The sequence below is a fragment of the Meleagris gallopavo genome, chromosome 3 (genome assembly GCF_905368555.1).
Source record: "Meleagris gallopavo chromosome 3, MGAL_WU_HG_1.1, whole genome shotgun sequence".
In the NCBI taxonomy this organism is placed as follows: Eukaryota; Metazoa; Chordata; class Aves; order Galliformes; family Phasianidae; genus Meleagris; species Meleagris gallopavo.
In genome coordinates this window covers 48,395,737-48,410,899 of record NC_139406.1, presented here as the reverse complement: position 1 = coordinate 48,410,899, position 15,163 = coordinate 48,395,737, and the positions used below count along the sequence as shown (strand labels likewise).

Genomic DNA, 15,163 nt, shown 5'->3' with positions numbered 1-15,163 from the left:
TCTTGTGCTGGTCAGTGATTCCCAGTGGGCTGTGGCGGCTCCTAGCAGTGCTGCAGGTGGCCCAGCCACACGGCCCAGTGTGCACCCATATGGTGCTTCAGGGTTTTAAAGGGAATTCTAAAGGATCTCAGGAATGTTAGAGGGTTTGAAAGCTTTCTGCTTTACAAGGTTTTTCCAGTTTTTGTTTATGGTTTAGATGCTCAGAGCAAACAGATGCTTGTTTAGAAGCAGGTCAGAAGTCCCAGACTTGTAGGAGACGCTGTCTGCCTTGTTTTCCACTGTTTAGTACCCAAAGCTAAGCACGTAAACTGCAACCATGAATAATCTGAGAGGTTCCCCTGCTCTGGGCACAGCTTCTCGCTCAGGCTGAGATCCCTCGCAGTACAAGCAGTGGGACACCATCTGTGCACAAGCTGCAGAAACTTGTGCAAACATTACTGCTTGTTTAGAAGGTGAGGAGCTAAATGATTTATTAGCGTGTCAGCACTGAAGCTGAGAAGGTTCTTCTCAGGTTGGCTTTTATCACTGACACCTTATGGGGTCTCGCTTACTGGAAAATTCCTAGTAACTAGATAGTGAGAGGGAAGGAAGCGTGTGGCACAGCCATCTGAGGGGCATGGCCCCACTCTGATGACATTGAAGGGAACAAGTTGCTGCCACCACACTGGTTTCTTTCTCTTATTTTTACACCGGGGAAGGCCAAAGACTGCCAGTGCACTGACCAGAAACATTATTCATCTCCCTTGGCAGATGTGTGAGCAGCCACCAGCAGGGACCTCTGCCTGTCTGCAAGCACAGGCAGGGCAGCCCAGCATCTACACATGAAGCTCTGTCATTGGTGAATGGGTAACACTGCTGTGCAACTCCAGTTATGAGACCAATTCTCATCCCCATACACTCCCCTTAATTTACAACCCTCGTATGATAGAACCACAGAATGATTTGGGTTAGAAGGGAACTCAAAGCTCACCAGTCCCACCCCGTGCCATGGGCAGGGCTGCCACCCAGCAGCTCAGCTGCCCAGGGCCCCATCCAACCTGGCCTTGAGCACCTCCATGGATGGGGCACCACAGCTTACATGGGCAGCCGTGCCAGCACCTCACTGTCTTCACAGTAGTCTAGAACTCATTTCATATTTTGCGTACAGTTCTTAAAGAAAAGCAGAAATTTCTACACTTGGTTAGAGAGGCTGGAGTTTTAGCAACGTGACAACTGCAATGTGATCACAACCATCAGCAGCATTATGGTAGTAAAAATGGAAAATTCTCTAAAAAGAGAAACGCAATACTTAAATGCACACACATAACTAGTAAAAGAGGGAGTCCAAAACAGCTGTCAGTAGGCCACAAAAATCCTGAAATTTCATGTGTTGAGAATTTATCAAACCTCCTAGATAGAAAATTTCACGCAGGCCACTAGTGAGCAATGAATGAGTGTGCAGAGGTAAAGGAGCTGTAGGTCTTTTATGATGAGGCTGGTTTCTGCCTTTCAAAAGAATGCCAGATCTGAAGAGCAGCAGATATTCTCTGTGTGGCCTGTGGGGTCAGCAGCCACATAAAAAAACACATTATTTAATTTTGCTTTCCAATATTTTTCCAGTTGCATGATATATTATTGGTTATTATATAGCATAAATATATAGAGAGAAGGTAGAGCTCCCTCAGCCTAAGTGGTAAAAACATGCAGAACAAAGAGGGAAGTGGGATTTGAAATGCAGTCAGCCAATTTGAAATATTTGAAGCACCGGTTTTGTGGTGGCTGAAGGAAAACCACTAGGTAATCCAGACAGTGAGTTTTGAAAGTGGCTGCAGAACAGGCCATGGTCTAACAAAAGGATCTCCTCCATCCTTACATTAATACGCTTCTCAAAGCTCAGGGAATCGGAGGATATTTTCTCTCCAAACTCCCTCAGCATGGTTTGCCCTCTGCCAGTGACCCAGCCTACAGCTAAGCTGTTTGCAACGGGATGTGGATTGCTTTCTGATTGCTTAACTTTGGCATGTTCCATGAGCATGCTGAGACTCTCACCCTTTGCAACAAAACCCCCTTTTGAAAGCACTTCAAAAGACTGAGTCCGGATTTGTGAGAGATACGGGAAATTGCTGAGGAAAATATTTTACCAAGAGGAAAGCAGACAAACGCTTGGCAGGCAAGTAGTAGTTTTGTTCCTGAAGAGGGATGTAAGTCTGGGATTTAGGAGAGCTGAGCAGAACTGGAAGAAATGTACAAGCTTCAAGGGGTACATTAGACACTAAATTATAATGGTTTGCTTAAAAATAACCTTGCACTTTACAGACAAAAAGCATGCCACAGAAGTATTTGAGAGCCTCAGGATAAGTTCTTGAAGGTCTGTCGGACAAACCCACTGTGGCATGTGGCTCAGCGGGCAGAAGGGGGCTGTAAGAAAGAAGGGAACAGACTCTTCAGCAGGGTCTGTTGTGACAGGAAAAGGAGAAATGGTTTCCTACCAAAAGAGGGGAGATTTAGACAAGGTATAAGGAAAGAGTGTTTTACAAAAAAGGTGATGAGGCACTAAAATAGGTTGCCCAGAAAGGCGATAGATGCTCCGTCCCTAACAGACGCTCAAGGTCAGGCTGGACAGGGCTCTGAGCAACCTTATCTGCTGTAGGTGTCCCTGTTCATTGCAGGAGAGTTGGACCAGATGGCCTTTAAGGGTCCCCTCCAACTGAAACGATTCCATGATTCTATGACTTTAAGTCACTGTGTGCACAGGGCTTTGCTCATCCTCCTGTGGATCCTGAAGGTTCCCTGTGTGCCAAGAGCAGCTTGGTCGGTGTGGATGAGTGCTAGTGGGCTTTGGCTGGGATCCTTCCCAGTTTTCCTTCTGGACTCTCTCCATTTGTGAGTGAGCAGTGAAGGGGGTCCTAGCGCTCTCCTTCTGGAAAGCAGAATGGTACAACTTGGTAGCAAATAGGATGGCAAAAATAAAGTGCCAGCTTTGGGGAGACTCCTGCAAATCTCATCATCACACAATGAAAGCAGTTCTCTCCACCAGAATGACTCAGTGTTTTCTGCTGCTCAGGGGTCTCTATTGGTGCAAAAAGTGCAAACATGGGTTATGGGGACGTGGGTGAGAGCCTCTGCTGTAAATCATGTCAAGTTTACATATTCATTTGGAATTATCATTTGTAGTCTCTTGGTAATAAATGCCTTATGTTTTAGTGTTCATTTTCTCATGTCTTTCCCGGTTCGATCCTAGGATAAATAGATTCTGAACAAATTTTCGTCTGAGAAAGCCCAGAAGGAAGATCCACTTTTATGTATACTGAATTGAAAGTAGTTTTCTTCACAAAGGGAAATATATTTCTTAAAACATCATTTTAGTGCTAGTTCACATTTGCTTTAATATAAATCCCTTTATAAATGATCCCTTTTCTGTGGAGAAATCATAAATGCAGTGATTTCAAACAGCCAGCATAGCCAGGAGACCATCAGCACCATAAGCATATACTTGTCTTTTAAAAGCACTGATCACATTTAATGAATTATGAGATCTGGGTGTATGTAATGCTGTGTCAGAACAGTGTGGACTTTAACACCTTGGCAAAGGTCACACTGGAGCCTTCCCTGCTCATCCTGATGTGGGGAAGGCGGCCCTGATGGTGTGAGCTCTCAGGTCCCGGGGGCTGGAAATGGAACAGTGAGACACGCAGGCCAGTCCTTCCTCAGGAATGCAGAATGCCTTTCAAACCTCACGAGATAACACCTGGTGTCACTACTGACACGAGGAGGCTGAAGAATAAGATGTCTTTTTTGCCACCCCTGCCTCTCTGAGACAAGTAACTCATTCCCCATGGGTTTGAGAAGAATGCTTGTATTTCTGATGGCTTGACGTGCTTCTCTGTTACAGAACAAGAGAGAAATAGAGGGAAGAATGGCTAAAAGCCTAATCTTCGTTTCTTTTTATATTTGTTTTTCTTCTTAAGTGTCAAATTATTAGGACTGAATATCAAGAGTTCTCTTGCTTTGTCTGAATGATTTGCTAAGCAGTTAACAATTCATTACTAATTAATAGATGGTATTTGGCAAGCCAGAGAGCTGAAAAGTATTAATTCAATTGATACCCAGCAAGCACCATGCATGCAAAGAGCAGAGTGATTTCAGAGAGGAGTGTCATAATGAATTTGAATTTTTTGCCTTCTAATCTGACAGCAATTATATAAATTTAATTACATTAGCACAGAGTGAGATACTTCAGCGAGTTCAATATTTCAAACCCATTTCTCTTAGATGTAAGTTTGTGGAAAATATTGCCTTTTTGTTCCAAATCAGCATGGTGATACAATTTGAGACACGGGATGCTTCCCTGGAATGGAAATAGTCAATCACATTTCTGATTTGTAAGGATCAGTATCTTGGTTCTTATGATATCCATCCTTACCCGTGCGACGGAGTACCTGTCCTTTTGCAAACTGACTGAGGTAAAAGAAAATTTGAATTAAAATAATCGCCTCTTCTAGAACATCTGCTCAACGTTAAAAGAATATCAACTCATTATCTGATACGCATTATCCGAGATAATGTTAGCAGTTTTTTATTTTATGCTTCTTTTCAATTGCAGCTCGAATTCCCAAGCTCTCCCAAATGGTGAGTCATTAGGAATGTCATTTCAAAGACTGTATTTAATCTCTTCATCTTTTCCCACAATTGATTTACCCAAGAGCACAAGTAGAGCACATGTAGCAGATTCCCAAAGGTCCCAAAAACCATGATTTCTTTCCTATCTATCCTTATTTTCTCTCGCTTTATTTAAAATCATTCTAAAAAGACTCACTGAGTTGGTAATTTTAACTGTGAGGTAATGGGTGACTTTTATCACCACAGAAATGTTATCTGATCTGAATTTTGTCTCCCCTGCTTCTTCTTTCAAACATCCGACCCACCAGCACTTTCTCCTGGCTATTTCTACTGTCCTTTGAGTACAGGTATATAAAGTTCTTCCCCAGCACCATGTCATTTTTAAGGCCTTCTCCCTGTGAACCCATTGGCTAAGTGCAGGCAATATGAAGTAAGGTATTAACTCACTGAAAATGAATTCATTCAAAATAGTTATTCAAGTTGGTGCTGAATTTTAAGTATAGAACCAAACCAAATCAAAACAAAAATTTGATTTCTATTCCTAAGTTTAAAGTCCTTTGTAAAAACAACAGGGATGCTTCCTGCGATCTACTCATAAATAAGAAAAAGGTGATCTGTATTTCCACATTGCGTTAGAAGTGCTATTCATTCTTGTACAGTAATTGAAATGAACTACTATGTTTCATCACCACTGCTCAGCCTCATTTGTGGCTCCAGCTGGAAGGCCAACAAGAACCTTCCAAGGGCACACAGTCTCCAGCCGTCCTTCTTGTGGTTCCTGCCAGCAAGGCTGTCTCCCACTTGTCGCAGCGCAAGACAGAGCTGTTCTTCCACCCTTGCGGGCACTCCATGCCTCTTGGCAGTGGTTAGGTCCTGCCACTGGGATGTAGATACAGTGGGTGCCCTGTCCCTGGACACACACAGGGTTGGGCTGGATGTGGCTCTGAGCACCCTGATGTGGCTGTAGGTGTCCCTGTTCATTGCAGGGGAGTTGGACGAGATGACGTTTAAGGGTCCCTTCCAACTCAGACAATTCTATGATTCTATACTGTACCTAAACAGTGTGCCCAGAGAGGCCAATGTCTTGCCATGTGTGAATTCCAGTGATATTCTCGATGGAAGGCCAACCTTCTGTATTAAAGAGTGGGAGAAAGAAGATACAATTATAACTCAGGAAAAATGTATCAAAATGACAATCAAGGGAAGATTTATCCATATGGGTAGCACCCATCATTTCAAACTTAATGGTCAGACACATTTTTATGCCAAATACTTGATCTAAGACACAGCACTCACAAAGCTGTAAAGTTTAACCCAAGCTGTGCTGACACTGCACTTCGCAACCTGTAATGTAATTCACAGAAGACGTCACTGTTTATTGTGTCTACAGCACATCATTTTTCCATGTGCTGGAGCACAAACTGACCTCCAAGACTGCAAGCAAAGCACAAACTTGTGAGAAAAATGCTTGACATCTCAGGTTTTATCTAATGGAACTAATCTAATGAAGTGCTAGAGGAGGCTCAGGCTGGTTGTTAGGAACAATTTTCTTCTCAGAAAGTGGTGATGCAGTGGCACGGGTTGCCCAGGGAGGCGTTGCAGTCACTGTCCCTGGAGGTGTTCAAGAAGCGTGTGGATGAGGCACTGAGGGAAGTGGTCAGTGGGCACGGTGGGGATGGATAATAGTTGGACTAGTTGATCTTAGTGGTCGTTTCCAGCCTTAATGATTCTATCGGCTTGGTCCACCTTTCACCGAGTGGAGCTTTATGCTTACATCTGCCTCATCTTGCACTTCCCTTGGCAGTTGTTCATACTCAAAGAAAAGGCTCTTTCAAATTTTATGCTCAGTCTGTGCAGGGACCAACACAAAGATTGAATCTGCTCGGAATGAGCAGTCTTTCTGCACTAACATGTGGAACAAAACATCAGTAGTTCTTTCTTCCAAATTTTCCACAGCTAATTTATTTAAGCACAGCAAAGCCCTTGCTTTGAGGATCAAGATGACAAGACTAGGCTGATTTTAGCATAGACTGTTTCTAAACAAGAAGTCCACTGTTAGCTTGGTATCAACAACAAACACATCACTGATCTCTTTTCCCTCTGCTCTTCCTCCATCTCTATTTTTGTTCTCTTGTACTGTTTTTTGACAGAATTCTTCATTAATCGGCAGATAGACATTGTCTTCCTCCAGCTTCATTAGGGGCAAGCCATTCATCCTTTCTATTTGAGAAGAGCATAGTGCAAAAGCGCAACTAATTAAAAGCAACTAATGACCGGGATGGCCTCGCAGGCAGTGAAACAGCTTGCCTGCAGACGTTTTAACAACACCTGATGCCTGCACTCCAAGCAGCCCTAGAAAGAGTTTATGATCCATGACCTGCTTTTGGGGCTAGTATCTGTGGATCAGGCATATAGCACTCTGGGTGTGCTGAAGTCATCACTTTGCCATCTTTGTGCTTTTGGGAGAGGCAGTAGGTCACCAGCTTGAAAGCTGTACCATCATTAGGCCAATGCCAGTGCCTTAACGTCTCAAACTTTATACATGCTAGCAGTCATTAGCAATACAGAGATGATGCTCTGTGCTCCAGCGCTAACAGAAGGGCTGCTGGAACTGCTGAGTGCTACCTGGGATCTAAATTAAGAGAAGCTGACTTTCAGAAATCGCTTTAACCCATTCCAAGAAAGGACATCATTCTTGATGGTTGGCTTTATAACACTGGCTTTTTCGAGATTGCTATAATGATGTTCTTACCACTAGAAGTGAGATGAGGTTACCCATGTGAACATCAAGTCTTCAGCTCTTCCTAACCATGGCAAATCAAGTAATATTACATATCCACGTTTTCATTTAAATGATGAACAAATCCTAACATTAATTACCATACTTTCCCCCTTATTTCATAAAATGAGAAGGGGTAACACATACATAAGTCTGAATCCTAAGATGCTATCACAGACTACGTGAGGAAACTAGAAGACACTTGAGGCTGTGCCAGAAAGTGCAGATCAGACCCAAAGGGCACTGCTACTCAGAGGTTCCCATTTAGATATTTATGCTTACTTTAAGTCAGTCCACTCCTGCCCCTTTACTTCATCTTGAGAGTATTGGCTTCAAATCAGAAAACATATAAAAACTTAGCTCACGAATGCTGTATTTAGTTAACCATCCAGTTTTCCTCCAGACATTAATCCACTTCATCTTAGCTTTTGCCTGAAGTTTTCTTTCTTCCTCACTACTCACAGATGTGGAGAAAAACAGCCCAAAGAACGCATTGTCCACTTCTGCAATCACAAAGCGCTGCCATTGCCATAAAGGTGGCCAGTGCTACTTCTGAACATAACAGGTTGTGTATGCATGTAACTGAGGTAAACTGGGATTAGAAATTGGTATTAGAAATTACTGCAAATAGCTGAAGCAGCACTTCTAAAATTAGGAGATTTCAGTCAGCTTTTTTTGGTAAACGAGTTGCTCAAGTTTCTGGTATTTCTTTAGGAATTTCTCTTTGAAAGGGAAAGCATAATGTATCTCAACTATTGTTTGTATTCTTGTTTCTAGATGCTGAAATATGTGTTGTTTTTTTTTGTGTGTGTGTGTTTTAAGGGCAACTGATGTCTTAAAATACCAGCTAACCATAGTGGAAATAGTAGTTCTTACATTCTTCTTGAAGTAAACACAGTTCCTTACTGTCCTCTAGTGGAGTAGTACAATCTTCACAAACACCAATGGACTTTCAAAGAAAAATGTTATTAATAAAATATTCATTTGATTGTATGTGGTTCACTCCTCTGTACCCCAAATCTCTGCAAACTGCCTTTTGTACTTCAGCTGAAACGCTAATGCTCTCTGAAGTAAATAAAGCTTATCGAACAGCCATCTAAACATTGGTACACTTCAACAAGCTTTACTCCTATATGTCTGCAGACACAGAAGATGTATCGTGCTTTTATTGACACAATTCTTAAGCTATTGTAAGGCTGGCAGATACAGACCAAAAGATAGAGCACACCACATTTTCAAGGGGGACTGGCATCTGAGGTGATAAGAAGCTCTAGTAAATACACTGTGGAATTTTAGTAGTATCAACAGTGCAATGTGAACCTAAGTATAACCATGCTGATGGATGCACACCAAGGTAGATACTTCCCCTAGGATACTCTCTTAGTTTCCTGTAACCCAAGCTTAAGGAATGCCTGAGGCAGCAGTATTATCTTTAGCGCATACCATCCTTGATGACTTTGTCCCACCTTTCTCTTTTTAACCTGCCCAAACTGTGTGTATCAATAATATACTGCAGCACTTCCATAGGATTCAACATTCAACTGGCTGTGCAGGGAAATACTCCTTTTCACTTGTAATGAAACCTTTTACCTGATGCCCCTTAAGAACAACCTTTCCTATTACACCTCTTGACTTCACTGGCATCTATTACATCCCTTTTTTGGTGTCTCCCTTTTAGATACTTTGCAAATTCTACCCTCTCCCTTTCTTTTCTAGTTATACTGGTGTCCTCCGGCAGCAAATTGTCAACTTTCTACTTTGCCTTCCAGCCCTTCTCAAACACTTATAGTTAGGCTGAACATAACACATCCCAGCAGAATTCCGTTATAACTTCCTATCGCTGTGGTGACTTGATATACCTTCAAACAGGGACAATCTATGAGATAACTTTCCCTTTTATATCCTGACAAGTTGGATCTGCTAAGAGCTGAACCTTGTTTTGATACTTTCAATGAGCCTAAAAGACACAGAGAATGACTCATCTCTCAAAGACAAGCTGACTCTACATTTATCCATAGCTCTCATTAGGTTGTGGTTGGGTTTTTTTTCCCCTCAAGTTCAGTATTTCTGCTAATCCATAAAACTAATCAGGTGGCTGCTCCACTGATATCTCCTTGGATTTTTAAAAATCCAATGGCAGAATTGTCACTGTGTACTCCCCAAGTAGCAGAATTGCTTAGAACTGACAAGTTCTGTTTTTAGGGGGTCAGTAGTTTCCTCTGACTTTCAAATCTGTGGAAGTACCCCCAGTCCTGGCAGCCTGACACTCACTGCATCGCCCTTTTCTACTACCTCACTTCACTACAGCTCCTCTAACTCTTCCTGCAAAGACATTTCCTTAAGCACTTCCATAAAGAACATCGGTGCAGAAGATTTTTTTCTTGTCAACTCAAATGTTCACACCATAGTTTGATCATTTAACAACACACTGTAAGGCTTGCTCTCTGACACTCCTTAAAAACAAGATTTATAGTTAAGAAACTACTTTCTCATGCAGCCTACTTTACAATACATTTTACACTGGCTGTGTTAGTCTCTACATTTGTTGTTGATAAAACTTCTTTGTGAAGGCTTTCTCTAGTTAAAAAGCAGCCTCCTACCTTTTTTGTCAAAGAACTTTTTTTTTTTTTAATATAAAAAGACTGATAAGCATTTATTCAGAGAACAAAATCATTGTTCTAAAACATTTTTCAAGATATCTGGAAAATTCTGTGATTCCTAATTTTGGCTGCACCTACCAATTTTCTTTGGAGTATTCAAATTTTTCAGAATGTTAGATTCATCTTGGCATGGATTCTTCAACCAACCGCTATATTGTGTAAACATCTGTTGTCATCACACGTTAGGGTACATAGGTATAACTACAGATTTTCATTATTATTTGGCTTTCTGCCTTTGCCATGCAGTAAGATCTCCCTTTGCGATGCTAAAGCAAAAGTTCATCAGCTAAGCAGGGTAGGTAATTGGTGACAGTGCCTGGAGATACACTATTCTTCTTATGCGAGGCTTACAGTGTCAACTTAAAAGATTTTTGTTCTCATTACTGCAACAGTTAGTCTAATTTTCTTTTAGTTTTGTTTTTATGCATATGCCATAACTTCCCCACCAGCAGAACTTACAGTCACTCCTGTATAACTGCACCTGGAAGAACACGGTTCTATCTGCCAAGTACTTAAACATGTATTTTCTTTACATAGACACAAACACACACATCTACATAGGCAAACTGCACAAATGGGAAGATACACATATTTACACACTGTACTTTATGTAATGTGTGTATACATATATATGTATCTTCACTTTATATACCTATAAAAAAATCTCTACTTTCTATTCTTTTATTTTGGTTTAAGTCATTTAAGTAGTTGCTTATTTTACAATCTCCTCTTAAAGAGATTTCCCATTGGTTGAGCCCATCGCTGGCTCTAAACTGCTTGAAAGTTTATATTCTATCCTAAAATGCTACGCAATTCTTAAGTATCCCATTCTTAAGTGATCTTCTGTGATCTTAAGTGATGCCTGTCCACCTAGGTAAAAGTATTATCTGGCCTCCTTCATTCAGTTCTTACCCTCCAAACATAAGTATGGAATTAACTATACTCCCCACTACAAATAATTAATTTAAAATACCTCCGGAGAATCCCTCATAATCTAGTGGATAGCAGTGGTCATTACTAGGAGAATTCAGTGCATAGCTGTTATACAAATTTAGAAGTATGAATATTTATCTCCTTATCAATAAATGAGACACTGTAATTTAAAATAAAACAAACAAACAAAAGACAAACTGGATATTCAAATTTAAGCAGTGAAGAAATGCAGCGCTATACATTTAACACCATCATTTTAAGAAAGAAAAAGACTGTACAAGTTTTTAGAGCTCCAAAACTATTAACAGTAGATACCTCTTCAATTTAATACGCTTTTATTACAAGTAGGTAAAACTTATTTCTAGAAGAAAAAGTTTATGTATAAAAATCCAGTGCAATATGGAAGCACCCTACAAAATCTGCATCTCTGTTCCCACTGACAGGCACTTAGACCTTGCAAGAAGAACTGTGATCTCAGTGACTTCAAAGAAGTTACTCAACAACAAAAAGATTAGATGGGATTTGCTGAAGTTGTAGCAGTTGACTTCAAAGAAAAGAAAAAAGACTCATTGTTTGACAGGTGCAAAAAAATAATGCAAAATGTATTAAACACAATATGAAACAAACATACATTAAATAGTTTCCTGGTAGATACTTCAGATTTTCAAATGAATTTTTATAAAATTTACATATTTAACGAAATGATTTATCATTGTGAAAAACAGGTCTCTATTTCAAGTTTATATTAACTATAAATATCTAAGGACAGGAAAGACGCTCTTCAAGTTGGTATGCTTTACTTCCCCATCATTTATGTCTTCTGCTCTTTGCCTTTTGGAGAGAACATTACAGCATAAGGCTGCCGTCTTTTTGGACGTTGGCAGGGCGCGGCATCCTCTTTAATATACCCTTCAAAGAATAAGAACAAATCTGAAGTGATAAATATAATACAACAACATGCATAGCTTCAGCTTCCTTTTTTGCTTACCCTCAAAAAAAATTCTCTATTTCTCCCCTCCCTCCCTTGACAAAAAGTTACAGAGCCCAGGGTGCTCTATTGTTAATGAAAACACTCAATTGCATTCTGGTGGGTGGCCACACAGTAATGCAGGACTGACAGGTAAGACTGAAGAGAAGAACGAAGGCTATGAACTGTTCATCTAAATACAAAACTGCATTTCTCATCACCTTTTCTGCAGAAGATTTTACATGGGAGTAACAAAGTATGTTAGTACTGCAAGTTCAGTTGTCTGACAAAATTAACTTCTTAAAATCTATTCCGGTCATATACAGGAAAAATTTAGGCACATGTGTTTTGTGAATTTAGAGTACATCCCTCTGTTTTGAGAGCATTCTCTTTTATTAAAGGGTAACTGGAAAAAGCCAAACCTACAGATCAAACACACTTTGACAGCTTTCTGATAAGGAAAGTGCAGAGGAAATTTCTGTAACACGCTCAACTTCGCTAGCAATGACAATAAGCAGGCACTTCATGCAAACCAGTTACAGCATCTGGCTTGTGTCAAACCTTTACTGTTTATCAGCAGTAACATCTGTTGAGGTGAGAGTAGTAGATTCCTACTTCATAGTCAAAAAACGCTTTCTATACAGTCCTCAGTTATCTTAAAAATCCAATTGGTTCAAGATACCAGGAAGAAATAGAAAATACATCCAACGTACATGCACAACTTCTGATAACTACTGTTCTTCATCATCACTGGAAACCTTCCCAGTGTTCCTGCTGCACTGTCACTTTTATAAAGGAAGGACAGATCTGAAGTCTGCCTTTCGCATGCTGTTGAGGACCATTAACAACTGACCAGCTCTTGCCCTAGCAGAGCTAGGAGATTGCTAAGAATCTAAGAAACAGGAGTGCAAGTAGATTCTAAATGAGAGTAATAGACAACCTCTGTAACAGGGTATCTTGATCACCTGTGTCATCAAATGGACATTGCTTAGTCTGGATCAACTTTCTCCTCAGTTGCAACAGGTAAAAGGCAACCAAGGTTGGAAGAGGAAGGACAATGATTTGTTCATCTTAAAAAGAATCATCTCAAACCATGGAAGAATTCTCACCACTGTAGAGCCTATCTCATAAACTAAGGTATAGAAGGAATGATTTAGCCACAGCCAAGCCATAGCTAACTGGATACAGAAGGGAGGAAAGAGATAACTCACAAAGGAAATGGTGATTCAGCAGCATTACTGTGGTACAGGCTGGCTGGACTGAAGGATTCACCATACCATACACAGTAACAGAGACAAATTTATGGACAAAACATTTTCCTGAAGCCTAATGGCCGGCAAATTTGGTAACTAGCTTAACCTCACACAGCAGATCTTTAAGAAGGGGGAACCTGACTAAAACATCAAAGGCAAATCTCACATTTGACACCCATGATGTTCAGGGAAACTTACAGTTATGAATGTTATGCTTGAAATGCACACATTCCTTAGAAATTCAGTTTCAAATTTATATGAACTCAGCTCATCAGTACATCTTGATTAAGCAGTACGATTTGCACTAATAAAGTTATCTTAAGGACCTGAAAATCAGTGCTATTTGTTCTGACTAAGTATGATATGGTAATCACCACAGAAGAACATGTTCATATCCCTAGCTGTTTTCCTACACCTGCTCTGAAACTGCTGAGAACAGACAAAGTCAGTTCAGATTAACATTTTGAGTTACTTAATTCATATTAGTTCCAAAGAGTTCATTCAGGACTCCTTATTTCATAGTTTCACAGTTGTGAAGAAACATACATATAGTACAGTACGAACTTAGGTTTTAAAGCCCTTAGCAAAAACTAGTTCTTGTTCTTATATCAACATTCAGGACTTACAGAAGTTATTTAGAAAGAACTATCTTCTGTGTGAAGAGAAGTTAGAAAAACAGCTTTTGACTTTCATCGATAAACAGGGAACGTGTATTAAGAACTACCTAAACACATCTGACCCTCAACTTTTCCATTTTTGTTTTGTTATAAGGAACTCCCAAGATACAGACAAAGGAGATCAGTGGTGCTGCCTGTCTGTCCTCAGCGAGTACAATCTCTCAGCCTTTGCCTCTGAAAACGCTGAGTTCTTGCTTTGGTTGAAAGACAAGTAGGGTTTCAACTAAATTCTATAACAACACCATTTACTTCAGCCTTCTCCATCTAGTTTATGACAAAGTTTCCCTATATTTAATTCTTCCTAGTAGTACAGCAGCTGTTAAAAAAGACAATATTCATTCAAAATAATGGTTGCTATTAAGTGAAAGGATCTCAGAAGGGCTAGGTGAAGAAGGCTGCCTGACAGACTAGAAACAAAGCTCTTTTTAATGTCCATTTTTCTAAAATGGTTTCCTGGATTTATGAGCCATTTTTCTAACTAACCTCTTTCCATACAAGTTTGAGTGGAAGGAAATCCAACCTCCCAGAAATTTTCAGGTGTATTTGGTGGAATGTAACGAAATCTGTGTCTTGAACAGGCAGCTAGCTTCTTCTCTCTCTCCTCTTCTGGAATATCTGCATAATACTGTGAGATAAAAAAAAAATTCCAAATTAACAGATTTATTATGTATACAGGAACTGCTTTACACAGTGACATTGTCAATGAGTGTTTATTAACACAGTTATCTAGAAGTAATGGTGCGGGTAGTCAAGAGTAAAGATTTGTCATCCAAACGACAAATATCTGGCTGTTATCCTAGAAGTTTACAGAATTTACAGATTAAGCATAGCCTTACAGTGGCACATTTGTTAGCTTTGTATCTTTTAGCATACCACAGGTAAAAGGTTTAGCAATGTGTATAATTACTTATGTCAACAGTTTTATTGGCTGATTTTGTGAAACTGGCACAGGTGTCAAGGTACATATGAGTTTCCTAGTAAACAAAAGTTTCAATTTGCATTTACAAATAAAAAAAGAAGTAAACATTACGCTACAAAATTCATGCTTCAAAATTATTTCCAGAATCTAAATTTAAAGCTTACAGCAAACTCAAGTCAAAGCCCTTCCTGCTTTATTTTCTTCAAACTAGGAGCACATAAATAGAGGGCTGGAGCACCTCTGCTATGAAGAAGGGTTGAGAGAACATGGGCTTGTTTAGCTTGGAGAAATCTGTGGGGAGACCTCATTGTGGCCTTCCACTGCTTGAAGGAAGCATATAAACAGGAGAGGGAACGGCTGTTTATGAGGGTGGATA

The 15,163-nt window shown here is 40.2% G+C and overlaps 1 protein-coding gene across 5 annotated transcripts in view; it reads right to left on the bottom strand.

Annotated features, from left to right (window-relative positions):
* Positions 1-11,289: 11,289 nt before the first annotated feature.
* RBBP8 (RB binding protein 8, endonuclease) overlaps positions 11,290-15,163 on the bottom strand; it is a 38,497-nt gene continuing 34,623 nt past the window's right edge. For all 5 annotated transcript variants that reach the window (XM_085220879.1, XM_085220880.1, XM_085220878.1 and 2 more), the window contains 2 exons: positions 14,352-14,493; positions 11,290-11,880 (listed from right to left, as the gene is read on the bottom strand). In XM_085220879.1, coding sequence (XP_085077005.1) covers positions 11,783-11,880; positions 14,352-14,493 — 240 coding nt within the window. In that variant the 3' untranslated portion in view covers positions 11,290-11,782. The remainder of the gene's footprint in view (positions 11,881-14,351; positions 14,494-15,163) is intronic.